At 41.0% G+C, this 16,752-nt stretch overlaps 1 protein-coding gene across 1 annotated transcript in view; it reads right to left on the reverse strand.

Moving 5' to 3' along the window:
- LOC116981051 (dedicator of cytokinesis protein 1) overlaps window positions 1-16,752 on the reverse strand; it is a 413,994-nt gene that overhangs the window by 70,967 nt on the left and 326,275 nt on the right. The window contains exons 39-41 of the mRNA XM_033033698.1: window positions 16,054-16,143; window positions 15,855-15,959; window positions 4,849-4,990 (exon numbers count right to left, since the gene is read on the reverse strand). Coding sequence (XP_032889589.1) covers window positions 4,849-4,990; window positions 15,855-15,959; window positions 16,054-16,143 — 337 coding nt within the window. The remainder of the gene's footprint in view (window positions 1-4,848; window positions 4,991-15,854; window positions 15,960-16,053; window positions 16,144-16,752) is intronic.

Consider the following 16,752-nt stretch of genomic DNA (forward strand, 5'->3'; position numbering starts at 1 on the left):
AAGAGAAATTGTATCATTATGGAACATGGCTTGGGAATACAGCTTCTCTCGATATTATACCTACAAGCAATTGGACTGTGTCTATAAAAATAACATAACGTACCCGAGTTTATATGAGATCATAAATATGCGTAAAATGCAATTTCATTGCAAAGAAATTGAAATAAGTAATATATATCAAAGAAAAACAGAACATACTGGAAATACTTAGCAGGTCAGGCCGCATTCGTGGTAATTGTTTCAGGTTGGATAACTGATAAGAAGACAAAATAAGCTTTTAAAGCTGCAGGGAATTCAGGGAAGAAGGGATGTCTCAAACCAGGGTGACTGTGTGGATAAGCTTAAAAAAAGGTTATTTGGTCAAAGAGTGAATGGGTGCAGTTACATAGTGACAACATGGACAAAGTAGCATTGATGAAAGAACGTGGGAAATACTAAAAATGTAGAGGAAGGTGATAAGCCCAGTAGGGCAGACTGGGCATATCCACTACCAGAGGGGAAAAAAGCTGCTAATATCACAGATGCAGATTACTATAGACCAGTGGCACAGCAGTAGAATGCTGCCTCACAGCGTCAGAGATCCGGGTTTGATCCTGACTATGGATGCTGTCTGTGCGAAGTTTATACGTTTTCCCTGTGATCGTGTGGGTTTTCTCTGGGTGTCCGGTTTCCTCCCACATTCCAAAGACCTGTATGTTTGTAGGTAAATTGGCTGCTGTAAATTGCCCCCAGGTGTGTGGGATATGAAAGTGGGATAACATAGAACTAGTATTCAGGTGATCGATGGTCGGTGTGGATTTGGTGGACCAAAGGGACTGTTTCCACACTGTATCTCAAAATTTAAAATGCTAAAACTAAACCAAGAAAGCAAACTACCTAAAGTTGTAACGTTTAGTATTGAGTCTAGAGGCTACAATGGGCACAGATGAAAAATGAGGTACAGTTCCTCAGCTTGCATTGGGCCTCACTGTGATACCATAGAGTGAAATGTCAAAGTGGGACGGGGTATGTAGGGTAGGTAGGGAGAAGTTTACGGTTGTCCCATGTGGACCGAACATTAGTGCTCGTAAAACTATCATCCAATTTGTGTTTTGTTTCTCCAATATAGTGGAGACCTCATTGTAAATACAAAATGTAATGCACTAGGTTGGTAGAAGTACCAATGAATCACTGCTTCACTCAGGCTGTTTAGGTCCCTGGATGGTGGTAAGGGAAGAGGTGAAAGGGCAAGTGCATCGCCTGTCGACTAAAAGGTAAGTGCTGTAAGAAGTGGTTGGTTGGTGGGAACAGTAGAGACGATCAGGAAGTCACAAAGGGAATGGTTCATGTAAAGTGCTGAAAAGGGAAGAAAGGCTAAAAGATGTGTTTGGTGGCGGAATCTCTTTGAAGTTGGCGGAAATTACAGGTAATAATCTGTTGAATGCGGAGGCTGGTGGGGTGGAAGGTGAACTGAGACCTTGTTCTATCCCAAAGGAGAGGTGATGAGAGCAGAGGCACGAGAAATGAATGGGATGCAGTCAAAAGATTTCGTAACAGTGGAAGAGAAGAAGACAGTTCAGAAAGAAAAATGACATTTCAGACATACCCTTAAGGAAAGTCTTATCTTTGGAGCAAAAAACAAGTACACCTTGAGTTATGAACACTATTCTTATGGACAGTCCGTACATACGAATGAGCATTTCTGAGTTCAGCAGGATGGATGAGGTTGGATTTACCAGCTGCTTTGAGACTATAGGTGGGAATAAGGCATTACCACATGCATTCTCCACCATGGTGCAACAATCAAGCTGATTCATTCACTCACTCACTGAGTCAGTGAGGATGACTGATGGCTGTTCTCCCCGCACCTGCTTCCTCCGTTTCTGTGATTCCCTCCCAAACACTGTTTTTGTTCACTACCATTTACAAACAGTTTCCAGAGGCAGAACCTGTCGCAATCGGGGATGGAGGAACCATGAGAATGGAACAGAGTCCTTACAGTAGGACGCAGGAGTTGAAGATCAGTCAAAATACAGTGCCCTCCATAATGTTTGGGACAAAGGCCCAAATTATATATTTGCCTCTGTACTCCACAATTTGAGATTTGTATTAGAAAAAAATCACGTGGTTAAAGTTTACCTTAGGCTTAGGCTTACCAAAATCAACTGCTTGGGACATCATTAAGAAGAAAGAGGGCAATGGTGAGCTTACTAATCGCAAAGGGACTGCCAGGCCAAGGAAGACCTCCACAGCTGATGACAGAAGAATTCTTTCTAGAATTAAGAAAAATCCACAAACACCTGTCCGACAGATCAGAAACACCCTACTATAGTCAGGTGTGGATTTGTCAATGACCACTGTCCGCAGAAGACTTCATGAACAGAAATACAGAGTCTACACTGCAAGATGCAAACCACTGGTTTGCCACAAAAATAGAATGGCCAGGTTACAATTTGCCAAGAAGTACTTAAAAGAGCAACCACGGTTCTGGAAAAAGGTCTTGTGGACAGATGAGATGAAGATTAATTTATATCAGAGTGATGGCATGAGCAAAGTATGGAGGAGAAAAGGAACTGCCCAAGATCCAAAGCATACCACCTCACCTGTGAAACACAGTGGTGGGGGTGTTATGGCCTGGGCATGTATGGCTGCTGAAGATACTGGCTCACTTATCTTCATTGATGATACAACTGCTGATGGAAGTAGCATGATGAATTCTGAAAAGTATAGACACATCCTATCTGCTCAAGTTCAAACAAATGCCGGTGGTTCATTCTACAGCAAGACAATGATTCAAAACATACTGCTGAAGAAACAAAGGAGTTTTTCAAAGCTAAAAAATGGTCAATTCTTGAGTGGCCAAGTCAATCACCTGATCTGAACCCAATTGAGCATGCCTTTTATATGTTGAAGAGAAAACTGAAGGAGACGAGCTCCCAAAACAAGCATAAGCTAAAGACGGCTGCAATACAGGCCAGGCAGAGCATCACCAGAGAAGACACCCAGCAACTGGTCATGTCCATGAATCACAGACTTCAAGCAGTCATTGCATGCAACAAAATACGAAACATGACTACTTTCATTTACATGACATTGCTGTGTCCCAAACATTATGGTGCCCTGAAATGGGGGGGACTATGTATAAACACTGCTGTAATTTGGACATGGTGAAACCAAAATGTATAAAAATGGCCTTTATTAAAATCTGACACCATCCTGTCTGCACACTCATCTCTCCGCTGCCATCAGGTAGAAGGTACAGGAGCCTAAAATCTGGTAATCCAGGTTTAGGAACAGCTTATTCCCCGCAGCCATCAGGCTATTAAACTCGCCATCAAACAAACTCTGAACTACATCAGCCGTTTGCACTTTATCTGTTTATTTATGTGTGTATATATATGGTCTATGCTATATAAACACACTGAACTGTTCTGTATTTATGCTTACAATGCCCTGTTGTGCTGTAGCAAGCAAGAATTTCATTGTCCTATCTGGGACACATGACAATAAACTCTCTTGACTTGACAATGTGCACTTTAACCACATGTGATTGTTCCTATTACAAATCTCAAATTGTGGAGTACAGAAGCAAATAAATAAATGATTGGTCTTTGTCCCAAACATTATGGAGGGCACAGTAGATGTGGAAGTTGTTAGGTTTGTTATATATGTTAATAGCTAGCCTATCTCCCGAGATGGAGACAGGCATCCATAAAAGGAGGGGGAGAGTCAGAGAAAGCCATCTGAAGGTGAGGGCAGGTGGAAACTGGCAGAAAAAGTAATTAATTGGTGAGTTTTTCATAAATGTAGAAGGCAGCACCAATGCGGTCAAAATATATATTCCTCAAATGTGTCTTCAACTGTAGCAACTGTTTGTCAATCTAACCACCAGAATTTTATTCTGATGCAAATATGCTTTCAGTAAGATTAAGGATTGCTGTATTGTGAAAACCATACAAAAATAATCGAACAAGTTGTTATATTATGATGTCTGGGACAACACCATCTGAACATAATAGTGCTGTCATCAGAATTTATGTACAGCACAATTGGTTGTTAAAAATGTCACTAAGCTTCAGTAATCCCTCAGCCATAGAAATGTAAATTCTATTCTTTTAAGTTTTAGCCGTATCAATTATTTTTAGTTATGTAAACATTTAGAATGATGTGTTATTGTGAACAATAATATTAGTTCCAATGGTTCCAGTTGAAGCAATTTGACATCATGAATTAAATGTGATCGAGATACTAAGCAGGGCATCCTGAGGTCTGACAGCCTGCTCCACCAGTTTAATGTATCTGAGATATGGATAGTCAGCTTATATCCAGAATATCTCTATATCCGTAATGATATTATGGTAATGGGAGGAATAGGGAGCATGGAACAGCAAGTTCATGGAGCACCCCAGATTTAGGACAATTCATGCCAATATGATAACATCACCACCAGCATGTATTTTCTTTAAATAGATTATAAAAAATACTTAAAATAGAACACATACGGAAAACAATAAGAAAAGAGCTAAACCATTGACCCTGATGTTTAATATGATCATGGCTGATCTATCATCGGCCTCCACGTCTTCACTATTACCCATATCTCTTAATTCCTCTATCTCCACTTCAAATAAATCCCATGACGTAGCTTCCACAATTTCCTAGGATATAGAATTCTGGAGATTCATTACTGTCTGTAAGACAACATTTCTCGGTACCTGTTTAAAATGAGAAGCCCCCTTTTCTGAAATAAAGAGGCACACATTAGTATCTAATGCTTCAATAAAGTCACCCCTTAATATAAAACTCTTAGTTCAGAAAAGTAACATATTCTCTCCAAAACATACACGTCCGAGCACATACTAAGGATACACTGTGCAGATGAGTTTTTTATGTCATCACTTGGAGGAGATGTCGTCTTCATTTTTTCCGCATTGGGAAAAATGGTGAAAAGTCTTGCTTCAAATTCTTCACGTCGCTCATACTCTTTTCCTCTGTAAATGAACATCTTGTTCTGGGGAAAAATAATACAGAGCTGAAATGAGACACAAAGTAGACACAAGAAACTGCAGATGCTGATCCATAAAAAAAAGACACAAAGTGCTGGAATAACTCTAATGGTCAGGCACTTCACTTTTTGCCATGTTTCCTGCTGCAAATATGACATGTTTGCAGGCTATCTTCACCAATGAGAACATGCTCAACCTAGTGGCTCATTAATTACTTGCAAGCTATCAATACAACATCACTGCAGGGAGATGCATTCTTGTTGATAGTGATTTTTTATGTACAGCAAATCAAGTTACATTATGAAAGCCACTTGCATTCAAATTGTTAGGTTAGAAACAAGGAGAAAATTGATGCACCCCATTTGCAATCAAATGACAAGTAGCTCTGTATCAGTTTTTGATGATTTCTGCCTAATTCATTTCTAAGAAATTGATTAAAGACATTTTAGATATGACTGTTACGGAGAAAATTGATTGCAGCTGACATTTAAGAAATTTGCTACAGAATCGCAGTTATTTGCACGATGATTTTCAATGTTGCTTGCTTTTCCAATTTAATTCTATTTAACATCCAAAACACCCAATATTAGACACAAGTAACTATAGCGACAGTTAACAAGAAAATATATAAAGTGCTGGAGTTACTCCACAGGCCAGGCAGCATCTCTGGAGAACATGGATAGGCAACATTTCGGGTCAGGCCCCTTCTTCAGACTGATTGTGTTTGGAGGGAGAAAGCTGGAAGAGAGTTGGAACAAAGGCTTACTTGCACCTCCTCTAACCTCCTTTACATTGGCGGGTCCAAGTGTGGACTAGGCAACTGTTTTGCCTAACTCTTGTGCTCAGTCCACCAAGGCCTTGTTTTCACTCACCAAACAGCTAACAATGGCCTGTTTCCTCCATCATCATTACTTTATTGCATATCTTTCATCCATTGTTCTTTATCTCTCTACATCATCATCTATATCATTGTTTCCATAATCCCTAACCAGTCTGAAGAAGGGTCTCGACCCGAAATGTCACCCATTCCTTCTCTCCAGCGATGCTGTCTGTCCCGCTGATTTACTCCAGCTTTTTGTGTCTACTGTCTCCTAATTGTTAACCATTTTAAATTTCTTCCCATCCCCATACTGGCCTTTCTGTTCTGGGTAACTGACCTACTTGCCAGGTTTGCCCTGATCCCACCTCTGTTCCAGCTTCTACCCCCTCCCCGCCTCACCATGCCACCACAATCAGTGTTAAGCAGGGTAGCAACCCAAAATGTTATATATCTATGTTGTCCAGAGATGTTGCTTGACCCGCTGAGCTACTCTAGCACTTTGTGTCTTTTTTTGTAGAAATTCTGGCTCCTTTCCAAATGCTTCCCTGGCTTTATTCCTCCCTTTTATGAAGTAACTGTGTCGTTGATTCCTTCTTGCTTTGTGTTCTAATCATCAGTCAATATGAAGCTTTACACTTCCGCCAATCTCCATTACCAGGATTTTCTGCAACTATTCCTATATTCCTCTGTCCCTCAAAACAAGAAGACATCCCCTGAACACTACTAATGCCTTTATGAGGCACATTCTCTGCCCTCTTTCCCCACTGAGCCCATTTGTCCACAGAGGTGAACAAATGGCAGATTGTTGATCAAGGGAGTGTTCATCATCCAGTAACTTCTAATCTACGCCTCAGTCAAAAGTAAATTTTAATGAAAACTAAAATGAAAATTGCTCCATTATATTCGCACTATTCATTAGGTGCTCTGGAATTTCTACTGCAGTCTTTAAACCTGAAATGTGAAGGTAGACACAAAATGCTGGAGTAACTCAGCAGAACAGGCAGTATTTCTGGAGAGAAGGAATGGGTGACGTTTCGGGTCGAGACCTTTCTTGGTTTATATTACCAATTATTTATTGTGTCAATTTATTGAATTGTCCTTTACAGAGACGTTAACTGAACTAGAATAAATCAAATCAATACAAGTGTTCAAGCCCTTTGAAAATCATGAGCACCCATTCTGTGAAGCTTAAACAGATTTGGATTTCTCCTGGATTTTTATGTGAAAATAAAAAGCATATTCTTTCTTTCACCCTACTTCTAATAAGCAACACCATCTCAGTAAGAGATGTCATTGTCATTTTGTCCAAGAAATTTCCATTTCTTAATGACCAAAGAGAGAAACGGGCCTGTCCCACTTAGCGATTTTTTAGGCGACTGTCCATGTTACCTATTCTCCCTCACATGCCCATTAGCTCCAACTTTGGGTGGCCATAGTTCTTCATCAATACTGTGCAACAGTAGATCTGCAAAACTTTGTACTGGACTGACACAAAGTACTGGAGTAACTCAGTGGCAAAGGCAGCATTTCGAGAGAACATGGATAGGTGATGTTTTGGGTGGAGAACTTTCTTCAGATCGAGTGTAGTAGGGGGGGAGAAAGCTGGATGAGAGAGGTGGGTGCAGGAATGTGACGTGTAGGAAGGAACAGCAGAAGGCTGGTTTGAACCGAAGATAGACACAAAAAGCTGGAGTATCTCAACGGGTCAGACATAATTTCTGGAGAAAAGGTCGAGATCCTTCTTCAGACTGTGAGCCCCCTGACTCCCCAGAATCCCGCTGAATTACTCCAGATTTTTGTGTCTATCCTGGAAAGTGATAGGTGGGTATAGGTGAGGCTTGATTAGCAGATGGGCAAAGGCCAGAATTGGGAAGACAAAAGGTTGTGAGATAAGGAGGTTAAGGACAGTGGAGGAGCAAAATGTATAGTCAGAGGAAGGTATACAGATGGAAGGGGACAAGGAGAAGGGGGAAGGGTTGTTGTTGATTAGCTACCTAAAATTGGAGAAAATCTAAAGGTAGGGTCAATTTTGCAGATGAATATACACAATTTACAGAGGCATATGAAAAAAAAAATAATGGCTGTAAAGTAACAGCATAAAGTAACAACATGAAGAAATAAGCAAATTTAAACATCTACAGATTTCGGTCCTCCTGTTGAGGGGCAGACAGGCAACAAACTGTTAGATTTTATTTTGGTAAGTGCATTCTTGTTTTTCTCGGAAAAGTGTGTGCTTTTAATGTTGCATGAAGGGAACAAGACTGAACATGACATCAGGGACATGAATAAACTAATCGTGATTATCAGTTCTTAAACAATCAGATAAGGATACAGTGAAATAAATAACATGATGAGTGGAAGGAAGAGTGAATTAGAAACACGAGTTCAAAAGAAATGTAGAATAAGAGAAAATAGAGAGAACGATCAATTTTAAAAAGTAATTTATTTACACTTTAGGATGTCCAATAACAATTAAACTTCAAGGAACTTCAAGAGTCAAGAGTGTTTAATTGTGATATGAAGCAAAACGGAACAATGACATGCTTTCTCTCTTGTAATAATTAATCATCATTGCCAGAGGTTTATTGGCAATAATAAACATCTAGCACATTTTGTGTATTTGTAGTAAAATAATCATTTTATTAAGACAAGTTTGATTTGTAATCATTGCAAAAGAATAAATTAATGATATTTAGTTTGTTAATGGTGAGATGTTACTTTTGTGAAATAATAGTGAAAATACACATTTTGGATATATATGCAGTTCTTTATTCATCTGCAACTCTACTTCATGTACATGATTACTGCTTTTTGCCACTCCCTAATTCTGACAGTTTGTGTTTATTTTTTTAAAGTGCGCTAATTTGCAATGTGGCTTGAATTGGAAGTGGATAAAATTCCTGACTGGATCAAAGTTGTTTAAACAGTTCTACATTACTGGTTTAGCTACATCTGGAACATTGTGTCCAATTCTGAGACCTCGTGATGTAATGGCTTTCACGATGACCATATGCAGTGTAGGTTTAAAGAAACTATTCACCCTTAACTACCTGACGCAGAATTCACATGACTGAAAGAAGAACCACAAGTTAGACAAGGAATTTTTTTTCCCACGGTGAGTGCTTAGGGCCTGGAATACACTGTCAAAGTAATAAAAGGGGTGGCGATTCAATTGTAGAACTCTAAAAAGAGCTGGAAAAGTATTTGAAAGGAAATAATTTTACAAGGCTCTGAGGAGAGATGATTGCAGCTTGCTGCATCACTTGTACATAGACATGGTATAAACTGGACATTATCTCCTCCCCTGTTCTGTAATCTGAAGATGACTGGAATCATATGACAAAAATGAATCTACAAATAATTACTGAAAAACTAGTTTGCTTGAATAAGGATGGCCAAATTGTACAGACACAGTTACTAACTTGGATAGTCTTGTGTGCAAGAACTGCCTTGTGCGATAAGCACATTGCTACGATGTAGGCAACACAGTAATTTCAAGCTGCCAACTCATTTACATGATTATTGCATGTAATCGGCGTTAACCAGGCTGTTTTGTAGGCTTTTTGCCCTTGAACGATGATCTTGACTTGTGACATTAGTTAAAGCCAATCTGCAACTCCTACATGAAAGGTGTACCGAGACTACATGAAAGACAGCAGTCTATACAAATTAACAATAATGCAAAGCTAGCTAGATGAAAGGTGAGCTGAGACTACACTCTGCAGCAACCCTGACATTATAATCAAACCCGCCGACAAGGGAAGTGCTGTGGTAGTCTGGCGTGCTGACCTCACCGTGCTCCTACTTTCCCTCTCTCTCTCCATCCCTCCCCCCACCCAAGTCGCACTAGCTTCTCATTTTCATCCTACAAACAACTAACAATGGCCTGTATCATCGTTACTTTTTTGCATATCTTTAATTAATTGTTCTTTATCTCTGCACATCACTGTCTATATCTCTCGTTTCCCTTATCCCCAAATCGTCTGAAGAAGGGTCTCAAACCGAAACGTCACCCATTCCTTCGCTCTAGAAATGCTGCCTGTCCCATTGAGTTACTCCAGATTTTTTTATCTATCTACATGAAAAACAGCAGTCTATACAAATTAACAATCATGCAAAGTCAGCTTTGGCAAATATTTACAGTAGGGTATTTGTTACTGAACAGAGCTTGGAAGCCTTTCAACTCACTCACTCACACATGCGCATAGCAACAAAGGGACAAGGAAACTTAAATAAGCAGCAAGAGACAAATTCAATCGATCCTGATGTAGCTGGGCAAGAGGTTTAAGGACCACATGTTTCTGGTCAAGATTTTCCTTTGCAGGATAAGGAAAACTTGCCAAATGTACTGAGAAGACTACTATCTACTACCCATGCTGAATTGCGGAATTATGAGTTATAGACATATAAGTAAGTCACAGTCTTGAACCATAGTAGTTCATTCGGTGAAATGAACTACAGTAATTCCCACAGTATCACTGAGGAGGGAATTCTTAGATATATACTCAGTGACAATGAAGGAACAGCAATGCACTTCCAATCTGACTGGTGTGTGACTAGCAATGGAACTGGCAGGTGGTGAATTTTATATGCACTCGTCATCTTTGGTTAATGGTAACTCCCAAAATGCTAATATGGAGGAATCAATGACTATAATGTTACTGAATATTGAAGAGTAGAGACCATTCCCTGCATGAATATTGCTTTCCACGTACCAGCCGGTACCTGCATGTCGTGTAAGTCTTGCCACAAAGAGGCACAGAACTGAATTTTCTGCGATCTTCAAAAATCGATGCATCTGAGAAGGATTTGCGGAGAGTCATCAATGAAGCGGCTGTAGATAGTTGAGGCTATTACACTGACCTAAGGAAGTTCTGCAGTTATACCCTGGGGCTAAGAATGAATGATTGCCAACCATTTCCGTTGTGCCGTACATAATTCTAGTCAGTGGAAAGTTTCCTCCTTAATCAAACGTAATCTTGATATCAAGGGCAGTTATTTTCACCTCATATGAGGCTACATGAGGGTAAGCATGCCACTGACCGGAGCAAATTCAAGTCTCATTTTGCTCAATACTATGAGGTTCCTCTCGTGATTTGCTCTTTAAGATTTCATATGAATGCCTAGCATTTATTCTCACAAGTTATCTAGATATGCAAGGGCAGGGCACAAGATTCAAAATTTATGTCATTAACATATACTCTTTGTCGTCCAAAAACTAACCTTTGATTTGACATGGTGTCTTAAACACATGTGGCACTGATGACTACTGCAGAATGATGATAAGATGAAAGTTACTAGAATGCATGGCACTAACTTAGATGCTGCAATGCCACATTATATTTGGAACCAGCAAAAGTGAAATTCCACTTGGTTGGGGAATTGGAGGACTGCAATGCATTTGATTGGTTTAAGGCTAAGGTTTTGTCAAGGTTGAAATGAGATCTCTGCAAATTAAGCAAGTGCATCCAATCAATGTGATCCTGCACTGCGGAAAGCAAAAATCCAAGCAACGCCATATGTTTGCTCCAACAATGTATTAATGAAATATAGTCAGCTCCGTTCAGTCTGAACTTAAACTGAGAAAAATCTTAAAAGTATGGAAAAAGTAAAACATTAAATCAGCATGGGGATTTAATGTAGAGGAAAAAGGAGAAATTGTTTGGCGACTCCAATATCTGTGATGGTTTACGTAAAGATGCAAGTACTTAAATTTTTATTGTGTTTAATGCAAGCAAATGTGCCATTTTCAAAAGCTTAATACAGAATGAAAGTTAGAAATGAATATTAAGCAAGTTTTAATACATTAATCAGTTGAAAACAAATTTAAATTGAGTGAATAAAAACTATTAATTTTGCAGATTTTTTTAATATAAGAGTTGCAAGGCAAGTAATGTCTCATTGCTACAGCATTTCAGAGTTGGAATTGATCAGAGAGCCCAAGAAATGTACCTTTAGTAAATATCTACACATTGAATAATTAAAATGAGACCATGGGGACAATGGACTACTTCCCATATTTTGGAACCAATTTCTCTACAACAGCAGAAATCAATGATGAAGCTCATACTTTGAGCACCAGAGCAGGCTCTGGCCATCTGAAGTAAAGACTGTTTAAAGAACAATGCCTCAGACCTGGCACAAGCTCAGACTACAAACAGCAGTGATTCTTGTCCGACTGTGTGGTTCTGATAAATGGGGTACCTACTGCAGTCACATATGTGCCTTGAAGTGATACCACCAATGCTATCTCTGACAAATCTTCCAAATTCATCTCCAGAATCAAAGTCCGCATCCTTTCCTAGACCAACATCACGAACATTGAGGAATTAATTACACTCAGTGAACTCTGATGGTCTATGTCTTGATACTTGAGTCGCAAAGTTAAATGGGTGCATTTACATGGGTGTAGAGGCAGGTTTGCTAATGTAGGTAGGAATTTTACTTTAGTTCTCATTGTAAGGGGCTCTCCATAATCTTTGGGACAAAGACCCATCATTTATTTATTTGCCTCTGTACTCCACAATTTGAGATATGTAATAGAAAAAAATCACATGTGGTTAAAGTGCGCATTGTCAGATTTTAATAAAGGCCATTTTTATGCATTTTGGTTTCACCATGTAGAATTTACAGCAGTGTTTATACATAGTCCCCCCCATTTCAGGGCACCATAATGTTTGGGACACAGCAATGTCATGTAAATAAAAGTAGTCATGTTTAGTTGTTTTTTTTGCATATCATTTGCATGCAATGACTACTTGAAGTCTGCGATTCATGGACATCATCAGTTGCTGGGTGTCTTCTCTGGTGATGCTCTGCCAGGCCTATATTGCAGCCATCTTTAGCTTATGCTAGTTTTGGGGGTTAGTCCCTTTCAGTTGTCTCTTCATCATATAAAAGGCATGCTCAATACGGTTCAGATCAGGTGATTGACTTGGCCACTCAAGAATTGACCATTTTTCAGCTTCTTTGTTGCTTTAGCAGTATGTTTGGGATCATTGTCTTGCTGTGGAATGAACTGCCTGCCAATGAATTTTGAGGCATTTGTTTGAACTTGAGCAGATAGGATGTGTCAGTACACTTCAGAATTCCTTATGCCACTACCATCAGCAGTTGTATCATCAATGAAGAGAAGTAAGCCAATATCTTCAGCAGCCATACATGCCCAGGCCTTAACACCCCCACCACCGTGTTTCACAGATGAGGTGGTATGCTTTGGATCTTTGGCAGTTCCTTCTTTCCTCCATACTTTGTTCTTGCCATCACTCTGATATAAGTTAATCTTCATCTCATCTGTCCACAAGAGCTTTTCCCAGAACCGTTGGAGACAGCGGTGGAGGGTCGGAGCGGTGAGGGCTTGAATCGGGCACGGGGCTTGTTCTCGCGGAGACCCAGGACCGTTGGAGACAGCGGTGGAGGGTCGGAGCGGTGAGGGCTTGAATCGGGCACGGGGCTTGTTCTCGCGGAGACCCAGGACCGTTGGAGACAGCGGTGGAGGGTCAGAGCGGTGAGGGCTTGAATCGGGCACGGGGCTTGTTCTCGCGGAGACCCAGGACCGTTGGAGACAGCGGTGGAGGGTCAGAGCGGTGAGGGCTTGAATCGGGCACGGGGCTTGTTCTCGCGGAGACCCAGGACCGTTGGAGACAGCGGTGGAGGGTCAGAGCGGTGAGGGCTTGAATCGGGCACGGGGCTTGTTCTCGCGGAGACCCAGGACCGTTGGAGACAGCGGTGGAGGGTCAGAGCGGTGAGGGCTTGAATCGGGCACGGGGCTTGTTCTCGCGGAGACCCAGGACCGTTGGAGACAGCGGTGGAGGGTCAGAGCGGTGAGGGCTTGAATCGGGCACGGGGCTTGTTCTCGCGGAGACCCAGGACCGTTGGAGACAGCGGTGGAGGGTCAGAGCTTACCAAATCCCGTGACGTTCCACACTCCATAGGGAGGGTTTCTGGGGAAGCCGCTGATTGGTGGGAGCAGACTAGAGGAAGCAGCTGATTGGGTGCAACCTCAGGTTAGCATTTCTGCTTTTTGGTTAAAGGTACAGTGATTTAGTAAGGGTACAGTGAGCTAAGGGAGGCTAGGGAAGCGGAAAATCAAAATGTGACAGGAGGATCCAGAATGTGTGAAGATAAAGCTCTAGATGTAAAAGGGGCAAAAACGGAAGGAAGGGTAGTAAAAATCATCTGAAAGTGCTTTATCTAAATGCGCTGTACACGGTATTAGTGAGACCACATTTGGAATACTGTGTACAGTTCTGGGGTCCATGCTTAAGAAAGGATGTACTAGCCCTGGAGGCAGTGCAGCGAAGGTTTACAAGATTAATTCCTGCAATGAGGGGATTGACATATGAGGAAAGGTTAAGTAAGCTGGGACTCTACTCTTTGGAGTTTAGAAGATTGAGAGGCGATCTCATTGAAACGTATAAGATCGTGAGGGGCCTTGATCGGGTGGATGCACCGAGGATGTTCCCAATGATCGGGGAGGCTAGAACTAGGGGACATAGTTGCAGAGTGAGGGGGGGCTCTTTTAAAACTGAGATGGGGAAGAACTTCTTCACCCAGAGGGTAGTTAGTTTGTGGAGTTCACTGCCCCAGGGAGCAGTGGAAGCAGAAACGTTAAATTTATTTAAGTCAAAAATAGATGGTTTTTTAGCTGCCAAGGGGATAAGGGGCTACGGGGAGAGGGCAGGGATATGGACCTAGGTATGGTTAGTATAGTAGACCTGAGTGATCTCCTGGACAAGTGTCGATCGCCTGGATTGGGGTCGGAGAGGAATTTCCCGGATTTTTTTCCCGAATTGGACCTGGGTTTTTATCCGGTTTTTTGCCTCCCCCAGGAGATCACGCGGTTCTTGGGGTGGAGAGGGGTGATAGCGGTATAGAGGGGAGGGTAGTGTCTTGTGTTCTGTGTCTTGTGTCTACTGTTTGTGGGTAAGTGTGTCTGTTTAGTGTTCAGCCATGAGTGAATGGCGGTGCGGGCTCGACGGACCTGATGGTCTACTCTCGCACCTACTTTCTATGATTCTATGATTCTATGAACTGTGGTTGCTCTTTAAAGTACTCGGCAAATTGTAACCTGGCCATCCTATTTTTCCGGCTAACCAGTGTTTTGCATTTTGCAGTGTAGCCTCCGTATTTCTGTTCATTAAGTCTTCTGCGGACAGTGGTCATTGACAAATCCACACCTGACTCCTGGAGAGTGTTTCTGATCTATCAGACAGGTGTTTGGGGATTTTTCTTTATTATAGAGAGAATTCTTCTGTCATCAGCTGTAGAGGTCTTCCTTGGCCTGCCAGTCCCTTTGCAATTAGTAAGCTCACCAATGCTCTCTTTCTTCTTAATGATGTTCCAAACAGTTGATTTTGGTAATTTTCAGGTTTGGCTGATGTCTCTAACAGTTTTATTCTTGTTTCTCAGTCTTATAATTGACTTTCATTGGCACAACTTTGGTCCTCGTGTTGATTAACAGCAATAAAAGTTTCCAAAGGTGATGGAAAGATTAGAGGAAAGACTAGGTGCTGAGAGCTCTCTTATACCTGCATTAAGGAGGCAATTAAACACACCCGAGCAATCACAAAGACCTGTGAAGCCATGTGTCCCAAACATTATGGTGCCCTGAAATGGGGGGACTATGTATAAACACAGCGGTAATTTCCACATGGTGAAACCAGAGTATATAAAAATTGCCCTTATTAAAATCTGACAATGTGCACTTTAACCACATGTGATTTTCTTCCTATTACAAATCTCAAATTGTGGAGCACAGAGGCAAATAAATAATGATGGGCCTTTGTCCCAAACGTTATGGAGGGCACTGTATAGTTTAATATTCATGAGGTTATTGATATCACACTCCAATTAGTTATTCAAAGCACAATACATCTTCCCAATCATATTTCTTTCCATAATATTTCCAAATTTTGATATTTTAGAAAGATAGATATGGCTAGACTCCTGCTATCTCTCTTATTTAATTAAATAAAAACATTTTTTTATTTTTTTAAATAGTCAAAATCATGTACTGTGTTAAAAAATAAATATGAACATGTTCTTACCCGAATAAATGAAGGAAAACCTTGACCATAATATCCAACTGCAAAGTAATCTGGTTTTGCTCGTATAACTCTGACAATGTTCTCATAGAATTGAGCTTGTTTTTGCTGCAAAATTAGTACAATGTGTTGAATGATTAACATCTCAAGCAAGTAACATGAATTATCAATATTTGGCATTTGGCATTTTGATGCATCTTACCAGCAATTCACTGAGTTGCTCATAATCAAACAATTCATTTTCATATTGTTCTGCTAGTTCTTTGCCTAAAGAAATGGCCTCTTCCCACATCTGATAAGAAAGAAGGAAAAATGGAATACAGAGCAAAATATTAATGCCAAACAATTACCCACTAATAAATAATCAGTACTAAGTCCAGTGAACTTCAAAGTCATACATAATCAGTACATTCCATTCCAACAATTCTCTCTGCTGGTAAAGATTCAGATTATGGACACAAAATCGACACGTAAAGGGCCTGTCCCACTTTCACGACCTTTTTTACTCGTGGACATTTTTCATCAGGCTAGAAAAACGCCCCGACCTACTTGGTGCCACGAGTACCTACGACTAGCATCACGACCTACCTACGACCTCTTGCGACCTTGTGACGGCCATGCTGCGAGTACGAGTCAAGGGCAAACTCGGCAGAGGTCGTGAATTAGGTCGTGAAAGTGGGACAGGCCCTTAACTCAGCGAGACAGGCAGCATTTCTGGAAAGAAAAGAATCGGTGACGTTTCGTTTCTGCCCCACCTGAAAGGACTGTCGAGGACCTTGGACAGAGTTGAGGGAGGAGGTATAGGGACAGGTGTTGCATCCACTGCAGTTACAGGGGAAAGTACCTGGGGACGGGATGGTTTGGGTGGGAAGGGACGAGTTAACTAGGGAGTTGCGGAGAT

This window comes from Amblyraja radiata, chromosome 15 (genome assembly GCF_010909765.2).
Source record: "Amblyraja radiata isolate CabotCenter1 chromosome 15, sAmbRad1.1.pri, whole genome shotgun sequence".
Classification (NCBI taxonomy): Eukaryota; Metazoa; Chordata; class Chondrichthyes; order Rajiformes; family Rajidae; genus Amblyraja; species Amblyraja radiata.